Source organism: Aythya ferina (genome assembly GCF_964211825.1).
Source record: "Aythya ferina genome assembly, chromosome: 2".
NCBI classification, from domain to species: Eukaryota; Metazoa; Chordata; class Aves; order Anseriformes; family Anatidae; genus Aythya; species Aythya ferina.
The window spans coordinates 40,396,434-40,409,425 of record NC_140297.1 but is presented as its reverse complement, the minus strand read 5'-3'; the positions used below and the strand labels follow the sequence as shown (position 1 = coordinate 40,409,425).

Sequence of the window (12,992 nt, the reverse complement as noted above, 5' to 3'; positions counted from 1 at the left end):
AATACAAATCATGACTGAACACAAACGTGAAAGTTAATTTGTCTTACCTGGGTTGCAGTCTGTGAGGAGGGAGCAGATGGAGAGGAGAACTTTAGAAATGGTTAATGCTGGACTCCAGTTGTCTTTTAAAATGTCCAGGCAGATGACGCCTTGGCTGTTAATGTTACAGTGATAGATCCTTGTCCGAAACGTTACCTAGAAAAGATAGTGTGTCTAAGTGTACAAGCCAATAATTACATGATTATAAAGCAATAAAAAAAAATAAAAATTACACAAAAGACCATTTTGCTTTCCTGGTTGAACTTACACTATTCTGCCAGTTAAAGATCGAGCAAAATAGGGATATTCATTACAAAATAAAAGTCTGTCTCTTCCAATTGTGGCCAGCAATGGAACCGCTTTCTGAAATGTAAGAATGGGACTAGTTTCCAAGTTTCACTAGCTTCCTCTTGCCTTGGTCCCACTTATCTCATTATTCTTGCATGGGAACAAAAAGCCTATTCTTCATTTCCAAATTTAAGTCACAGTTGAATTGGTATAATTGCTTACAAATACCTTTGTGTTTGTGTGTGTGTTTTATTTTTAGCAGGGGGGCTGCAGGGGTAGCCTCTGTGAGCAGAGTCCAGTGGCTGCCCCATGTCAGATCAGAGCTCCAGCCAGCTCCAAAAGGGACCCTCTGCTGGCCAGAGCCAAGCCATGAGCAATGCTCGCTGGGCATCGCTCATGGGAGAGCAGACTGACGGAAGTAAGAGAAGGCTCCCCTCAAGCAGTCCCCACTCCCTGTTCCCCTGTGCTGCTTGGGGGGAAGACGTAGAAGAGGGTGGATGGGGGGAAGGTGTTTTTATCTTGCTTTTAGTTTCTCACTGATCTAGTCTGTTAGAAATAGGCAATAAATTATATTAATCTTCCTATGCTGAGTCTGTTTTGCCTGTGCCTATAGCAGGTGAGTGGTCTCCTTGTCTTTATCTCAACCCTTGAGCCCTTTCCATCATATTTTCTCCCCCTCTTCCTTTGAGGAGGAGTGGTTGTGGTGGAGTTAATTGCCCATCAGGGTGAAAACAACACAGTACCTATTTTGTATTCCCTCCCAGGTGATCCTGTATCTATCGCACTGAGGAGGAGATAATTTCTTTTAGTCTAGAATGATGTGCTTCTGCATACAGACTTTTTATTTTAAAACAATTTCAGCTATTAAAGTCCTCTGTGTAGTTCAGAATAAGTACTGAGGCTACTTGATAGGAAGGGACAATACAACCACTCCCTTGGGATCTCCATCAAAGATTAATTTCTCCACCATTTCTACACAAATGACAAGTTAAACTAGATAGGTTTAATGACATGTTCATAACATCTAAAATTAAGATGTATCATTTTGGTGGTCTACCTCATCAGCCAATAGACAGGCAAGAGGGGAATGAGACAACTGCAGGAAAAGCACACCTCTAATCTCAGAAACCTGTATTCTTCACCAGAATTCACTAGTGCTATTAACTGGGAGTACTTATGAACCTATCACTACTCTACCATGCAGACAAACCTGCGTCTGAATAGAACTGGAAGCTGATGGCAGGCCTGTCCCTGTTCTGGCTTAATTCAATACCAGAATTCCCAGTGATTTCAGGACTAAGATTGGGGCACTCACCAAGAGGCAGAACAGAGGACACAAGTGAAATAACATGGTGCCTATTCTACCTCTATTAAGAAAAAAAATCACTATCTAACATGGAGCAATTCTGCCCCTTTTGATTAAGTCAAGATGCTTTGACAAAATAATGGAAAGAAAAGGTCGTAGATTTCTGATATTACAGTGTTACATTCAAGAAGAAATACTTATTCTCGTAAGTACTTTTCCACATAAATCTGGGAAAGCATTCCTGGAGTGCAGTGTCATGGACCAGTGAGTTATGTGACAAAGATCCCAACAAAGAAAGCTTACCAGTTTTTACATGCAGCTATGTCTAAAGGTATTGCCAACTGATAGGCCACTTGAATAGTTTGCCGCTCTGTACTCTACATATTCATAACTTCTTTCTTTTTTTCCCCTAATGTCATGGTTTCACTTATTCTTTTCCAGCCTAAGTGCTTCACTTCCAATACCTTTATGAGAATTTTAAATATTTCTGGCACAATGAGCTCAATTCATCCAAACACTATAGCCAGACAATCTTTATTTTATTTTTTTTTCTCCCATAAGAACTCCAAGCACATACAGCATTTGGAGTGAAAAGTCTTCTGTCAGATCAAGAAAGCAGTGTTCAGTGATAAAATTAAATGTTCATCTACAAAGAGAAGTAACTGTGAATAAAGAAGGTTACAAATACACAGAAGTGGCAAACTGCCTTACACTAAGTGTGTTAAAAGTGTTCACAAAAGGAGCTGGTGTGGAGGAGCATCCTGTAAATAGTAGGTCAGTGTTCATTAGGTCCCCAGACAGATTAAGGCACTATTAATACCTGATATAACACTGAATCAGGGAATATTTCACAGCAGGCTGTCCCAAGACTCAGGCAAACACTTCAGCATTGGCTTAATTGTAAGTATTAAGTTCTTACTTCTTAGTCTCTAGTTGGAATAAAATTTTTGCTTAATTATTTTTCCTAAAAAAACATGCTTTCCTAAGCTTCCATGAATAAAAATTTAAGGACTTTATTCAGCAATATCTGAGTAAAGTTTGCATGGATTAAATTATACCTTCCAACTTATTTTAAGACAGGGGTCAGTCTAAGCTTGTAGCCTACTTAATGACATCAACTTGAGCCTGTATCTTAATGTGTAACTTTTGTTGTCAGCTTAGAGGACAGACACATTGCCACATATTCCCTTTGAAGCATCCAAGAAGGGACACTGGGAATTTGGCAGGACTTGGAGAGCCACTGGAATGAATGGAGGTAGTTCACGTCTTACATAAACTGTTCAACACTCCATTGTCATCTTAGGCTATTAGTGGATAAATGTAGGTGGGATTACATCTGTTTGTAGTTGCAAGGCTATTTTTTGCAAATACTTAGAACTGAACTGTAGTTTTTTTCACTATGAGTATATCTTAAACCATGACTTTGAGGAGGGCACCCAGTCACAAGATAAGGATCACTTCTTATCATTGACAGGTATGTCACCCACTTGCCAAACATGCCAGCACATTTGACAATGTCTGTACAAATACTCTGAGACATTTTAACCACAAAAAAAAAATTCAAGTTTTCAGAATTTCAGAACAAGCTGCATGAATGACACACCGGGAACTGTGGATGGGTAGTGGGAGGTGACGTTGCCCCTAGATGCTGCAGAGCTTGCAATGGCTGGCAGTGGCACATGCCACCCAGGCCTCCTCAGTCAGTGTGAAGAGACAAACACAGAAAAGATAAACACAAGTGGTAGAGCTAGGACTGGCCCACTGATATCCTGAGGCGAACTGGGAAATGCCTGCCCTCTCCCCGTTTTGTGGAGAGTTGGTGGCTTTGATGGAGTTGGCATGTCAGGAAGCAGGTGGCTCCCCACTCTGACTCCTCAGCAACTGGGGCAGCTCAGAGGAAAACAAAACCTTCATTTACCTTGCAAGCTCTGGCCTGGGGATAATTACACAACCCCTAGATCTGTTCAATTTCATAATGAAATTGTAATGAACTTAGGAGCTATCGTTAAAAGGGACAAGGTGAGAAGCCCCATCCCATTTTCATATGCCAGAGAAATGTAAATAACACGCAAGAGAGCTGGGATGACATATTGCTTTCCTCATCCGGGTATTGCCTCAAATTGCATCTAATGTGGGAAACGCTGACATGGACGCTGTGTTTGCCATATGCACGTTTTAAAGTTATGCAGGGTCATCTCTGTTATGTATGTAGAGAGAAGTCAAGTGATAACACTGTTCCAGGCAAACTCTGTTTTCTTTAATATGGTCATATTTTAACCTTTGATGCCACTTAAATGGTTCCTATAAATGATGCACTTTAATTCCATTTATCCCCTAATGAAAACACCTAAACAATCCCATTCAGAAGCTCAAGGGAGTGTGTGGGTGTATAGTAGGAGTTATCCTCAGACAATTGAATGGTAGAGGAGTAATTTATCTATTTTTTTTTCTTGAAAGATAAGTGCCCTCTATGGATTTACTCTCTTTGATTCTGCAGTTTTCAGAGAATATCTCATTTTTGTTGAATAAAAGTGCAGGTCAGAGAAATGTGAATTGCAGGAAAAATATGGAAAATAGGACTATTTTCTGAAAACTGTAGAAGTATTATAAAGAAGCTTTTGAAAGGTAATGATAAAGCATTTATATTCATATTTGTAAATAAATAATAACAAACTCATCTCTTTACCTACTGCTAAATGCTAAACCCTTCTGAGTATTGTAAAACAGAATTAAACAAATTAAAAAAAAACAACAACTTTATATAGTCTCTAAGAAGAAAATGAGGTTATGTATTTAAAAGGGGGAGAGAAAATGATTACAGAGAAAAGAAGTACATTTAAAGCTTTTCATTGAGTAAGTTTTAGGGCAGAAAAAAAGACCATTTACAAAACTCAGGAAGGGCAAAGTAAAATGATTTCAGTTGAGAGACTGGAGGCAACTGATTGGAGACAAGACAAATCACTCCTGTATGTCAGGGTGATTTTGAACACCAGTTTTGCAGCAAGGTTTAGTCTTAAAATCACTCACTATCTCTGTTTTGCATGTAACAGTCGTATGTTAGGTGTAAACCCAAGAAGCCACTGTGTCATTGACAGTCGTGTGGGTGAGTGGCTTAAACTTCAGAGAGAGACAAGCATATAAAGGCACTGCTTTAGATCTGAAAGGGCTGGTCCTACAAACACAACCCATGCACTTTCAGACTCCACTGAATTCAGTCATAATTCTTAAAAAAATATGTCTAGAAGAAGAAATGACTCTCTGGTTTTGCACACTAACATGCAAGAGGGTAATAGCATGTACTGAAGAACTGCATTCTTCATCTTGTTTGGGTTCCAGCCCCCATCCCCTTTTCTTCATTGCTCCTACTGAAGCTGGGCAGCTGTGCAGGGAGAGATGAAAGATTCAGAGTCTACAGGAGAATAAACAAAAACAAAACCCTTTTGCTCAGCCAACACTGGAAGCAGGATTGAGATCCCAGGGCTCTCATTCCTGCAGTTTTGCAAAATTTCCTTTCAAGCTCTTTCATTTCTTACAAGGGCGCAATCCTGCAGTCATTCCTGAGATGAAACTTCTGTCTTTCTCTAATATTCCCCAGGAGTTCTGTTTTAATAAAACTACAGTGGCACTACCTGAAGTGGAAGAAGTTGTACTGCATACATAAAAGATTATACATATATTAAAAAATATGATGCCCTTTATGATGATGTTCATGGAGCTCAGGAGGGAGAAAGTAGTTCCCTTCTCAGTTTTTCAGACTTTATGAGCAATAGATTTGTCTCCTCAAATAGAAAGAATAATAAAAACAAGACCAGGCCTTCACTCTTTAGTAATATTAGAGCAATACTGTAAAACAATCTAAGTGAATATTATCTATACCTGTGAGTGACACAATGTCCATGTTAACCTTTATGTTAATTATCATCCCTAAATTTCTTACGGAGTGCACTTCATTTTAGCTATATCCAGTGCTGAGGCTGCCTTTCTACAACAAGATGATCCATCTTTGTTTTGCAACTACAGATTTGTAGCATGTACATGAGCAATTGTTGACATACTTAATGGATTATCACATAAAGTGCATAATAAATGACAGACCACATGATGATCACTGTTAAAGAGCATGGTTTAAATATATGCCAATATATGCCACTTCAGGCAGTTCCTACAAACCTTCAGTTGGTAATAGCTACAGTTTCTTACTTCAAAGTAAAATATATGTCATCTACATTAGCAGGAAATAATAACTTACAGTTACTTTTGTTTGACCTACAGAAGAGTCTGATATGCAAACTGCTCTGTGGTTTCTGTAACAAAATGCACCACGTGAGACATAACTAGCCAGAAGTGATCATGATTTAAAAGGCATGTAATAGCATTCATATGAGTTAACCTTTAACACTGCTGAAAATGAAACGGTATGCAATGTGAGTAATTATTCATTATATCCATGGTAATTATGAAGCTGAGTAACTACTCACACTGTCTCACTGAATTGACTGTTGCAGGAAAAAATATACATTTGAATAAACACAGCAACCCTAAATGTGTACTTTTTACTGAAATGTAGCCAGTTTGCACACAGATCTAACAGCAGAAAAAGAGGAATTTAACTAATCTTTGATGTATCTGAGAGGGCAAGTAAAAAATAAACTTAAATTGTACAGTTTTCTGAAAATAAAACAGTAGCAGGAGAGAATAAAAGAAATGGAAAACCATCCAGGTAAGGGAGGTTCAGAATAGAAACTATTTTATGATGCAAATATGTCAAAAGCTTTGCCTAACAATGTCAGTATGTGTTTTTTTTTTTTAATGGTTTTTAATTATAGCCAGCATAATCTTTATTATGTTTAGTAACTGCATATGGAAAGTCAGTAATGAAGTCCATTTATAGAGAAAGCAAAATTTTATGGAATTACAGCCCATTTAACTTTTACAAAACAAATCCTCCCTTTCACAGAATAAACCATGTGGGCTGAATCATCCCACATCCACTTCCTCTGAGTCCCCAAAGTGCTCTTTCCCCTCAAAACGGTAGCTGACTTGGTTTTGAACATTTACTAGTTTCTTCTTATTCTATAGTGATATCATAATAATAAAATTCTGTCTCTTACATCTGTACATGTATATATCTGTGTGCATAAAAGAAGATGAGAACGAACATTGATGTATGATGCATTTTTAGATTATGAGTAGATTTTTATGCAGGAGTGAACATGCATGTGATATAAGAGAAATATCTAGTTTCCCAAGCATCCGATAGCCATCATGTCCCCTTTTGAAAGTGAACCTGACAGGCGGTATGCAAACCATCACTGTAAGGTAGAAGAGAGCCCCCACAAGATGACTCTACAGGTCCTCATGGGGAACTTAATGTGCTGGGTATTTATAGGAAACAGGAAGAAATTATGAACCTTCTAAGCTTTTTTTTGGGGCGGAGGGGAGAAGCAGGAAGAGTTTAGCTGGATAGAGCCATTTTCATCAAGACTAAAAAAAATAAAAACTATTGATACAAATTAGTATATTAAAACAGAGTGAAAAAGAGGGCTATTCATTAGAAGAAATAGCAATTCAACTTGGCATTTAGTAGAAGAACTCTCAGGTAACTAAATGCAAAGGAATTCTCAGAGGTTTACAGGATATTGTTCTATCAAATGTGACCTTTGCATTTATTGGCAATAAAATATAGTTATGGATCCTTTCCTCTGCCTTATGTATTCCTGCCTGCATTTCCATTCTCCACGTCTCTGTGCTGCTGTCATTTTGAGAGGCTCTGAAGTTTCTGAGGGAGCCACCTGGGTCTGACGCACCCCGGGCCCAGTGGTGTGCGCTGCCCCATAGGTGCAGCACTGGCTGCAGACACACAGCCTGTGGAATGCAGAGCTTCCAGAAGGGTGGTGATGAGGCAGATGGATGACAGGGATAGCAATGACAGGATGACAGGAGACCATCGTGTCTGAAGGCCGGTCATGTCATGGCAACAGCCACAGGGAGGACAAGAGAAGGTGGACTGAAGCTCTGCCTACAAAGATTGTACCAAAGGAAAAGGATTCCACGTAATGATATTTAGTGCATAGAGCTTAGTGTTATGACAATTACAAAGAAAAAAACCTGAAGAGATGTTCAATATTGCCATTAAGTCCAGATTCTATAGACTCTGCACGTTATATTTACAAAAGAAAAAGACTCTCCTTACAGTCTCACAGTTGATTTAAGACAGCTAAGCTTTCAAATGCCGAGAACAATTTTTCAGTCACTTGATAGACATATGCGATGTACAGGGAGGAAATGGAGTATTCTGTTATTTTAATTTTGATTTAGATGTGATTTAGCATATTGCAGCTTTCAAGTCCTGTGGACCATTTTTCAGCAAGCTGAGATTAAAGTCCCTAGCAAGATTAATTGTAGAGTTGGGATTAAGAGATTTTATAAATCACTCAAATTAAAAAATAAAGCTAGCAGAGTACTAGGATAATGATAGATATATCCATATTGTATCAGCTACAGCTAAATTGAATTGACACTGTAATAGACTGAACACAGTCAAGTATCTGAGTAGAAGTTATTAATAAAGATTATTCTTGATGAAAATGCAGACACCACTGTAGTGACAACTCCTGGAGGGAGTGTGCTCTTGAAGAGCACTCAGTTTTCTGCAAACACCTGTATGAAAGACTGCACCAAGACTTCCTGGTCTGGTGGGACAGTGTACAGGCTAATGAAATTACTGCTGTTCCTTCAACAATTATAGCCGGTATAACATTGTGGTGTCAATTTGTCACAATGGCTAAAATTTAGAGGACCTCAGGTCAAAAAATTTGTATACTTCGGGAATTCACTGATTTTGTATATGGACCAAGGAGAGAAATTAAGCTGAGATTCTCCAGGCTGACTGAAGGATGTGACACCTCCTACTCATATATATGTATACATACACATACAGATATATGTATGTGTGTATGTATATATATACATATACACCTAAACATAGACACCCACCTTTCTGTGCATAGCTATATATCCCGTCCAATACCCCACAGAAAGCAGCAGAACAAGAGAGAGCTTTCCCCTGTAAAAGCCAAGGGGAGGAACAGTCTGAATTCATTACAGATGAAAGGGAGGTAGTTAGCAGGAAAAAGAAACCTCAAAGGTATTTCTACAAAGGGCTGGGGGGTCATTAAGGCATTGGAGAAATGCAAGGTTATTTCCTTGGCAGGCCATCTAAGTATTTGTATTCATTTCTGTAAGTGGCTGCTCTGAACAGGCCACAACTTTCTTTATTCTAAGCCTGTTTCACTACAAGACAGATGCTGTGTTTTGTGGCTGAAGCGAAGCCTTGAAGTGACCAAGAATGAAGTCTCACCGGCACCTGGCCTTTAGCAGAAGGTGAGATCAGGTGCCTATCTATGGCTTGCTTTGCCTGTTCCACGCCTTCCTCTTGCCTCATTTCATAAACTAGTGTGAGGCTTGGGGGACCACTGCAAAGGAAGGGGTGATTTTGCAGCCTGCCCGTTTTCCTGCTGACTCAGCTGAGGGGGTGCTCAGCTCATTTGCACAGCGTTACAGCAGCTTCCTCACAGTGGAGGCCAGCAAGGATTTTTAATTGAGTAGAGCCTCCCAGAAAGCCAAAGCTAATTTGTCGTTTCTCAGATGAGCTGTTCTAAAAATCTTGTTCTCTGGTTACGCAGAGCAACTGGAGTTGGGCTGGGACAGCCTCCGTCACCCCTGGTCAAGCTGCATCTGGCCCACACAGAGAAGCTCCTTTTGGAAAAAGGACTCTCTCCTCTGCACCAGAGTTCTGCTCTTGTGAGTGAAGCAAAATGCCATGGGTCTTAAAGGCAAGCAGAGCTGAAAGGGTCACTGCACTTTGGCTCAGAAAGCTTGGAGTCTGGTTTCAAGGCATGAGACCAAGCTGAAAGACTGAAATAGACTGACTTCAAAGGGGAAAAAGGGAATGTTTTGAGAGCAAATTATAATCTGACCTATCACATGGTATCTCCTACTTTGTTGAAAAATAACTTACTTTGATATTATGCGTATGGCTCAGCTTTAGAGAGACACTGACAGGTGTCAGTACAAAGACTGACAAAAACAAAACTGATAACCTGTAGGGGAAAGTCTGAAGGGAAGCCTGATTGCCTGATGTTTGGGTATACAAAAACATAAAATGAGGCACAGAGTGCTATCAGAGGACATGAAGAATAGAGATAAAGGTGTAAAAATTGAAGAAAGCAGGTTAACTATCTAGAAGAACAAATGAAAATTACTTTATACATTTACTAATCACCCCCATGATCAACAAATAGGTTCAAACATCTTTTCTTCATGTGCAAATGTGCTCTCAGTTTTTAAATTTTAATTCATGATTTCCAATACACAGCAGGGTGCCCAATGATTAGAATAAGCATCAACAGGGTTTATAGAAAGAATTTGGATCTTTTAGAAAATATTTAAATCTTTGTATAATATGAAACAAAAAATGGCTACACCACATTTTTTTAAAATTATAATAATAAAAAACAAGAGATATGTATCCAGAATTTAATTTCAATATATTTTTCCTAATTTAAAATTTATTTTTTGCTTCCCATTGCAACATACACATGCATGATAAAAGATTGTGCAATGCCTCAGAATAGATAAGGAAAAGGGATTGTGGAAATCTTTCTGAAGATTTTAATACACTTTGTATTAGGTCCTTTAACAGTAACTATGTTATGTGACATGGGCATTTGCCTTTGGAACCTCAAGCTGGGTCAAGTAATCGCATCTGGGAAATACAGTTTCTGTTTCTTCCCAGGTCTTTTGTGGTCACATTTTTAGAAGATCAATTTTGACAGTACTCATTTAAATGCTTCCTTTCTTCATAGTAAAAAAGGGATGAATGTGGCCCACAGAAATCTCAGGAGGAATGTATGAATTCAATCATAGCAAGAAACATGAATTAGATCCTTTCTGCTGTGTACTGACATGGAGGTAACCTTGCCAAGTCCAGGATATACTTTATGACTTTCCCAGTACATTCCACAGTTTTGTATTTTATCTCTCTATCTCTCTCTCTCTTTTTTTTTTTTTTTTTTTTTTTTTTAAGTTGATAGAGCCATGAGGAGTAGATATACTTAGAAAAAAAATAAATCTGTGATTATCCACTCCCATAACTCTAAGAACCATGATTTTAAGAACAGCCCCAAATATCACAAATCTCATGGTAAAGTAGAAGAGTTGCCAGCACCTGGTGACACAACTAGCACTGTACCGTGATGCCATATGTTATGTTCTACAAACTCAATACCTTTCTTTTGCCAGAAATAAGTGTTTGGAGTAAATATTTAAGTACTGTTTCCCAACAATATTGACTAGCAGCAGCTACCGTATGGCCAGCACTTGTCTTCCCACACTGCTTTATTCAAGGGATTTCCCAGACTATTTAACCTGTGAATCAATTTCACAGAATCTGGGAAAGATGTGTAATGAAGTAGCAACAGCTTAAGAGCTCCTAAAGCAGGGCTGAAAACAGGGATTATTTATGACAGTGGCTCAAGTGAAAAGAATAAGAATCTATGTGTACAAAATATGCTAGTGAAATATTAGTTTTATCTGACACTAGTCCCCTGTGCACATGTACTCATTACTTTCTTATAGATAACAATTTCCCTCATCATAAATACTGCCCTTTTAGTAATACAATATGGTATCATCAGCTCACTCGTCCTTTATCAAGCAGTACATTTTCATATGATTTATATGCACACATTTCTTAGAATGACAATTGGCATCAAGATAAAGGCAGACAAAAATGTTTTACAAAGCAGGATAAGAACCACCTCTTTGCTTGGTATTTCATTAATAAGCAATGCACAGCTGCATTACTCATGTCTCAAAATAATACAGTTGCCAAACACAACTGAGGGTGGACTGAAAAAGTCTTTATCTACTGATGAAACAGCAAACTGGACTGTCACCTTCTATTTTAAAAGGATGTTGTTGAATAAATTGACTAAAATTCAACAGACTCAACAAAGGGAAGGAGAAATACCCCCACGCGCTCTATTTTATACTCAAGAAATCCATCCAGTGAATATACCAATACCCACTAAATAATTCTCCTTTTAATTGGCTAGGGGACTGAATGTAACTCTTGCATTACAGCTACTGCACACAGGCTAAGCAGCAATGAAGCAAACAGAGAAGCCTATCAAGGTAGACCTCATATAGCGAAGGTCAGAACGGCCTGGGCGGGGAAAGCAAGAACAGAGCATTGCCCGACCTTTGTGCCAGTGCTTTAACTGACTGAATGAGAAGCTTGGATTTATAAAGTTTCAATTCTTTCTTCACTGAATATCATAATTATCTAAATCAGAAAATTTGTGGTCAGCAGGGTATAAAACCCCTGCAATATTCATCCGTGACCTCAAAGCTTCCCTAAACTGGAATGCTAGAAGGAAACAAATTTGGCCATCCACATCTGCTACCTAAAATGTGGTTTTGTCCCGTCTTTATGTCACTGGTTGGGAAAGTGCAGTTTACAGAATGACAAGTACATTGAACTCACCTCTCTCATTCTTTTTTAAAACTTTCCCCTTATAATAATGTTAACTACTATAAACATTACTATTGCAGCATCAAAATTCTGTTTATAAATGCTCCTCTCTCAATAGTGTACTCACAATAATCAAGTAAGAATCAACTACTTTATTATAGGCAAACACGGTGCAGCAACCTTTACACAAACATGTCAAAAAAAAAGGGAAATATTTCTGCTCCCCTAAGTCCTCTTGAGGACCTATTCCAAAACTTCCCTCTTCTAACTTAGAAGGTGAAAAATTAACCTCTCTTCACTTTGTTTCATAATAGACAGGCCCATCAATTTATTTGATTCTATTAATAGCCCTGCTGGGTAAATTTTCCAGTTTCTATTCATGTTAGTGTGCATGGGTATCAAGAATTGCACTCAGTCTATCAGATAAAGTCTTACAAATGTCTTGTGTATGACGCTAGCAATTCCTTATCTCTGCAGGAAATGCCAGATGGTACATCTTACAAGTGTATTTGCCTTTTTCACAGATGTATTAGACTGGTGGTTTGTAATAATCCTGTGATCAACCAATAAAACCCCATTTTGACACCATCTCTCAGCAATTATTCCTACTGGTTATCAATGACATTTTGCACAAGCGCATTTCATCCCACTTCTGTTTCTCTGGTCTTCAAAACCACTAGGTATTTCCTGTATGACATTCTGAGCCTACTCTATCATGGTAATGATCTGCCAGCTTCATGTTATTGGAACAGTTCTACATTTGCGGCTAGTGTCATCACTGACGGCATTAGAAAACAAATCTGCAAGGAATTCTGTAAGTCA

General features: G+C 38.5%; 1 protein-coding gene across 1 annotated transcript in view; it reads right to left on the bottom strand.

Annotated features, from left to right (window-relative positions):
- LOC311433031 (ubiquitin-conjugating enzyme E2 E2) overlaps nucleotides 1-12,992 on the bottom strand; it is a 212,039-nt gene that overhangs the window by 24,733 nt on the left and 174,314 nt on the right. Inside the window, exon 5 of the mRNA XM_084511742.1 lies at nucleotides 48-195. Within this exon, the coding sequence (XP_084367868.1) occupies nucleotides 48-195 (148 nt within the window). The remainder of the gene's footprint in view (nucleotides 1-47; nucleotides 196-12,992) is intronic.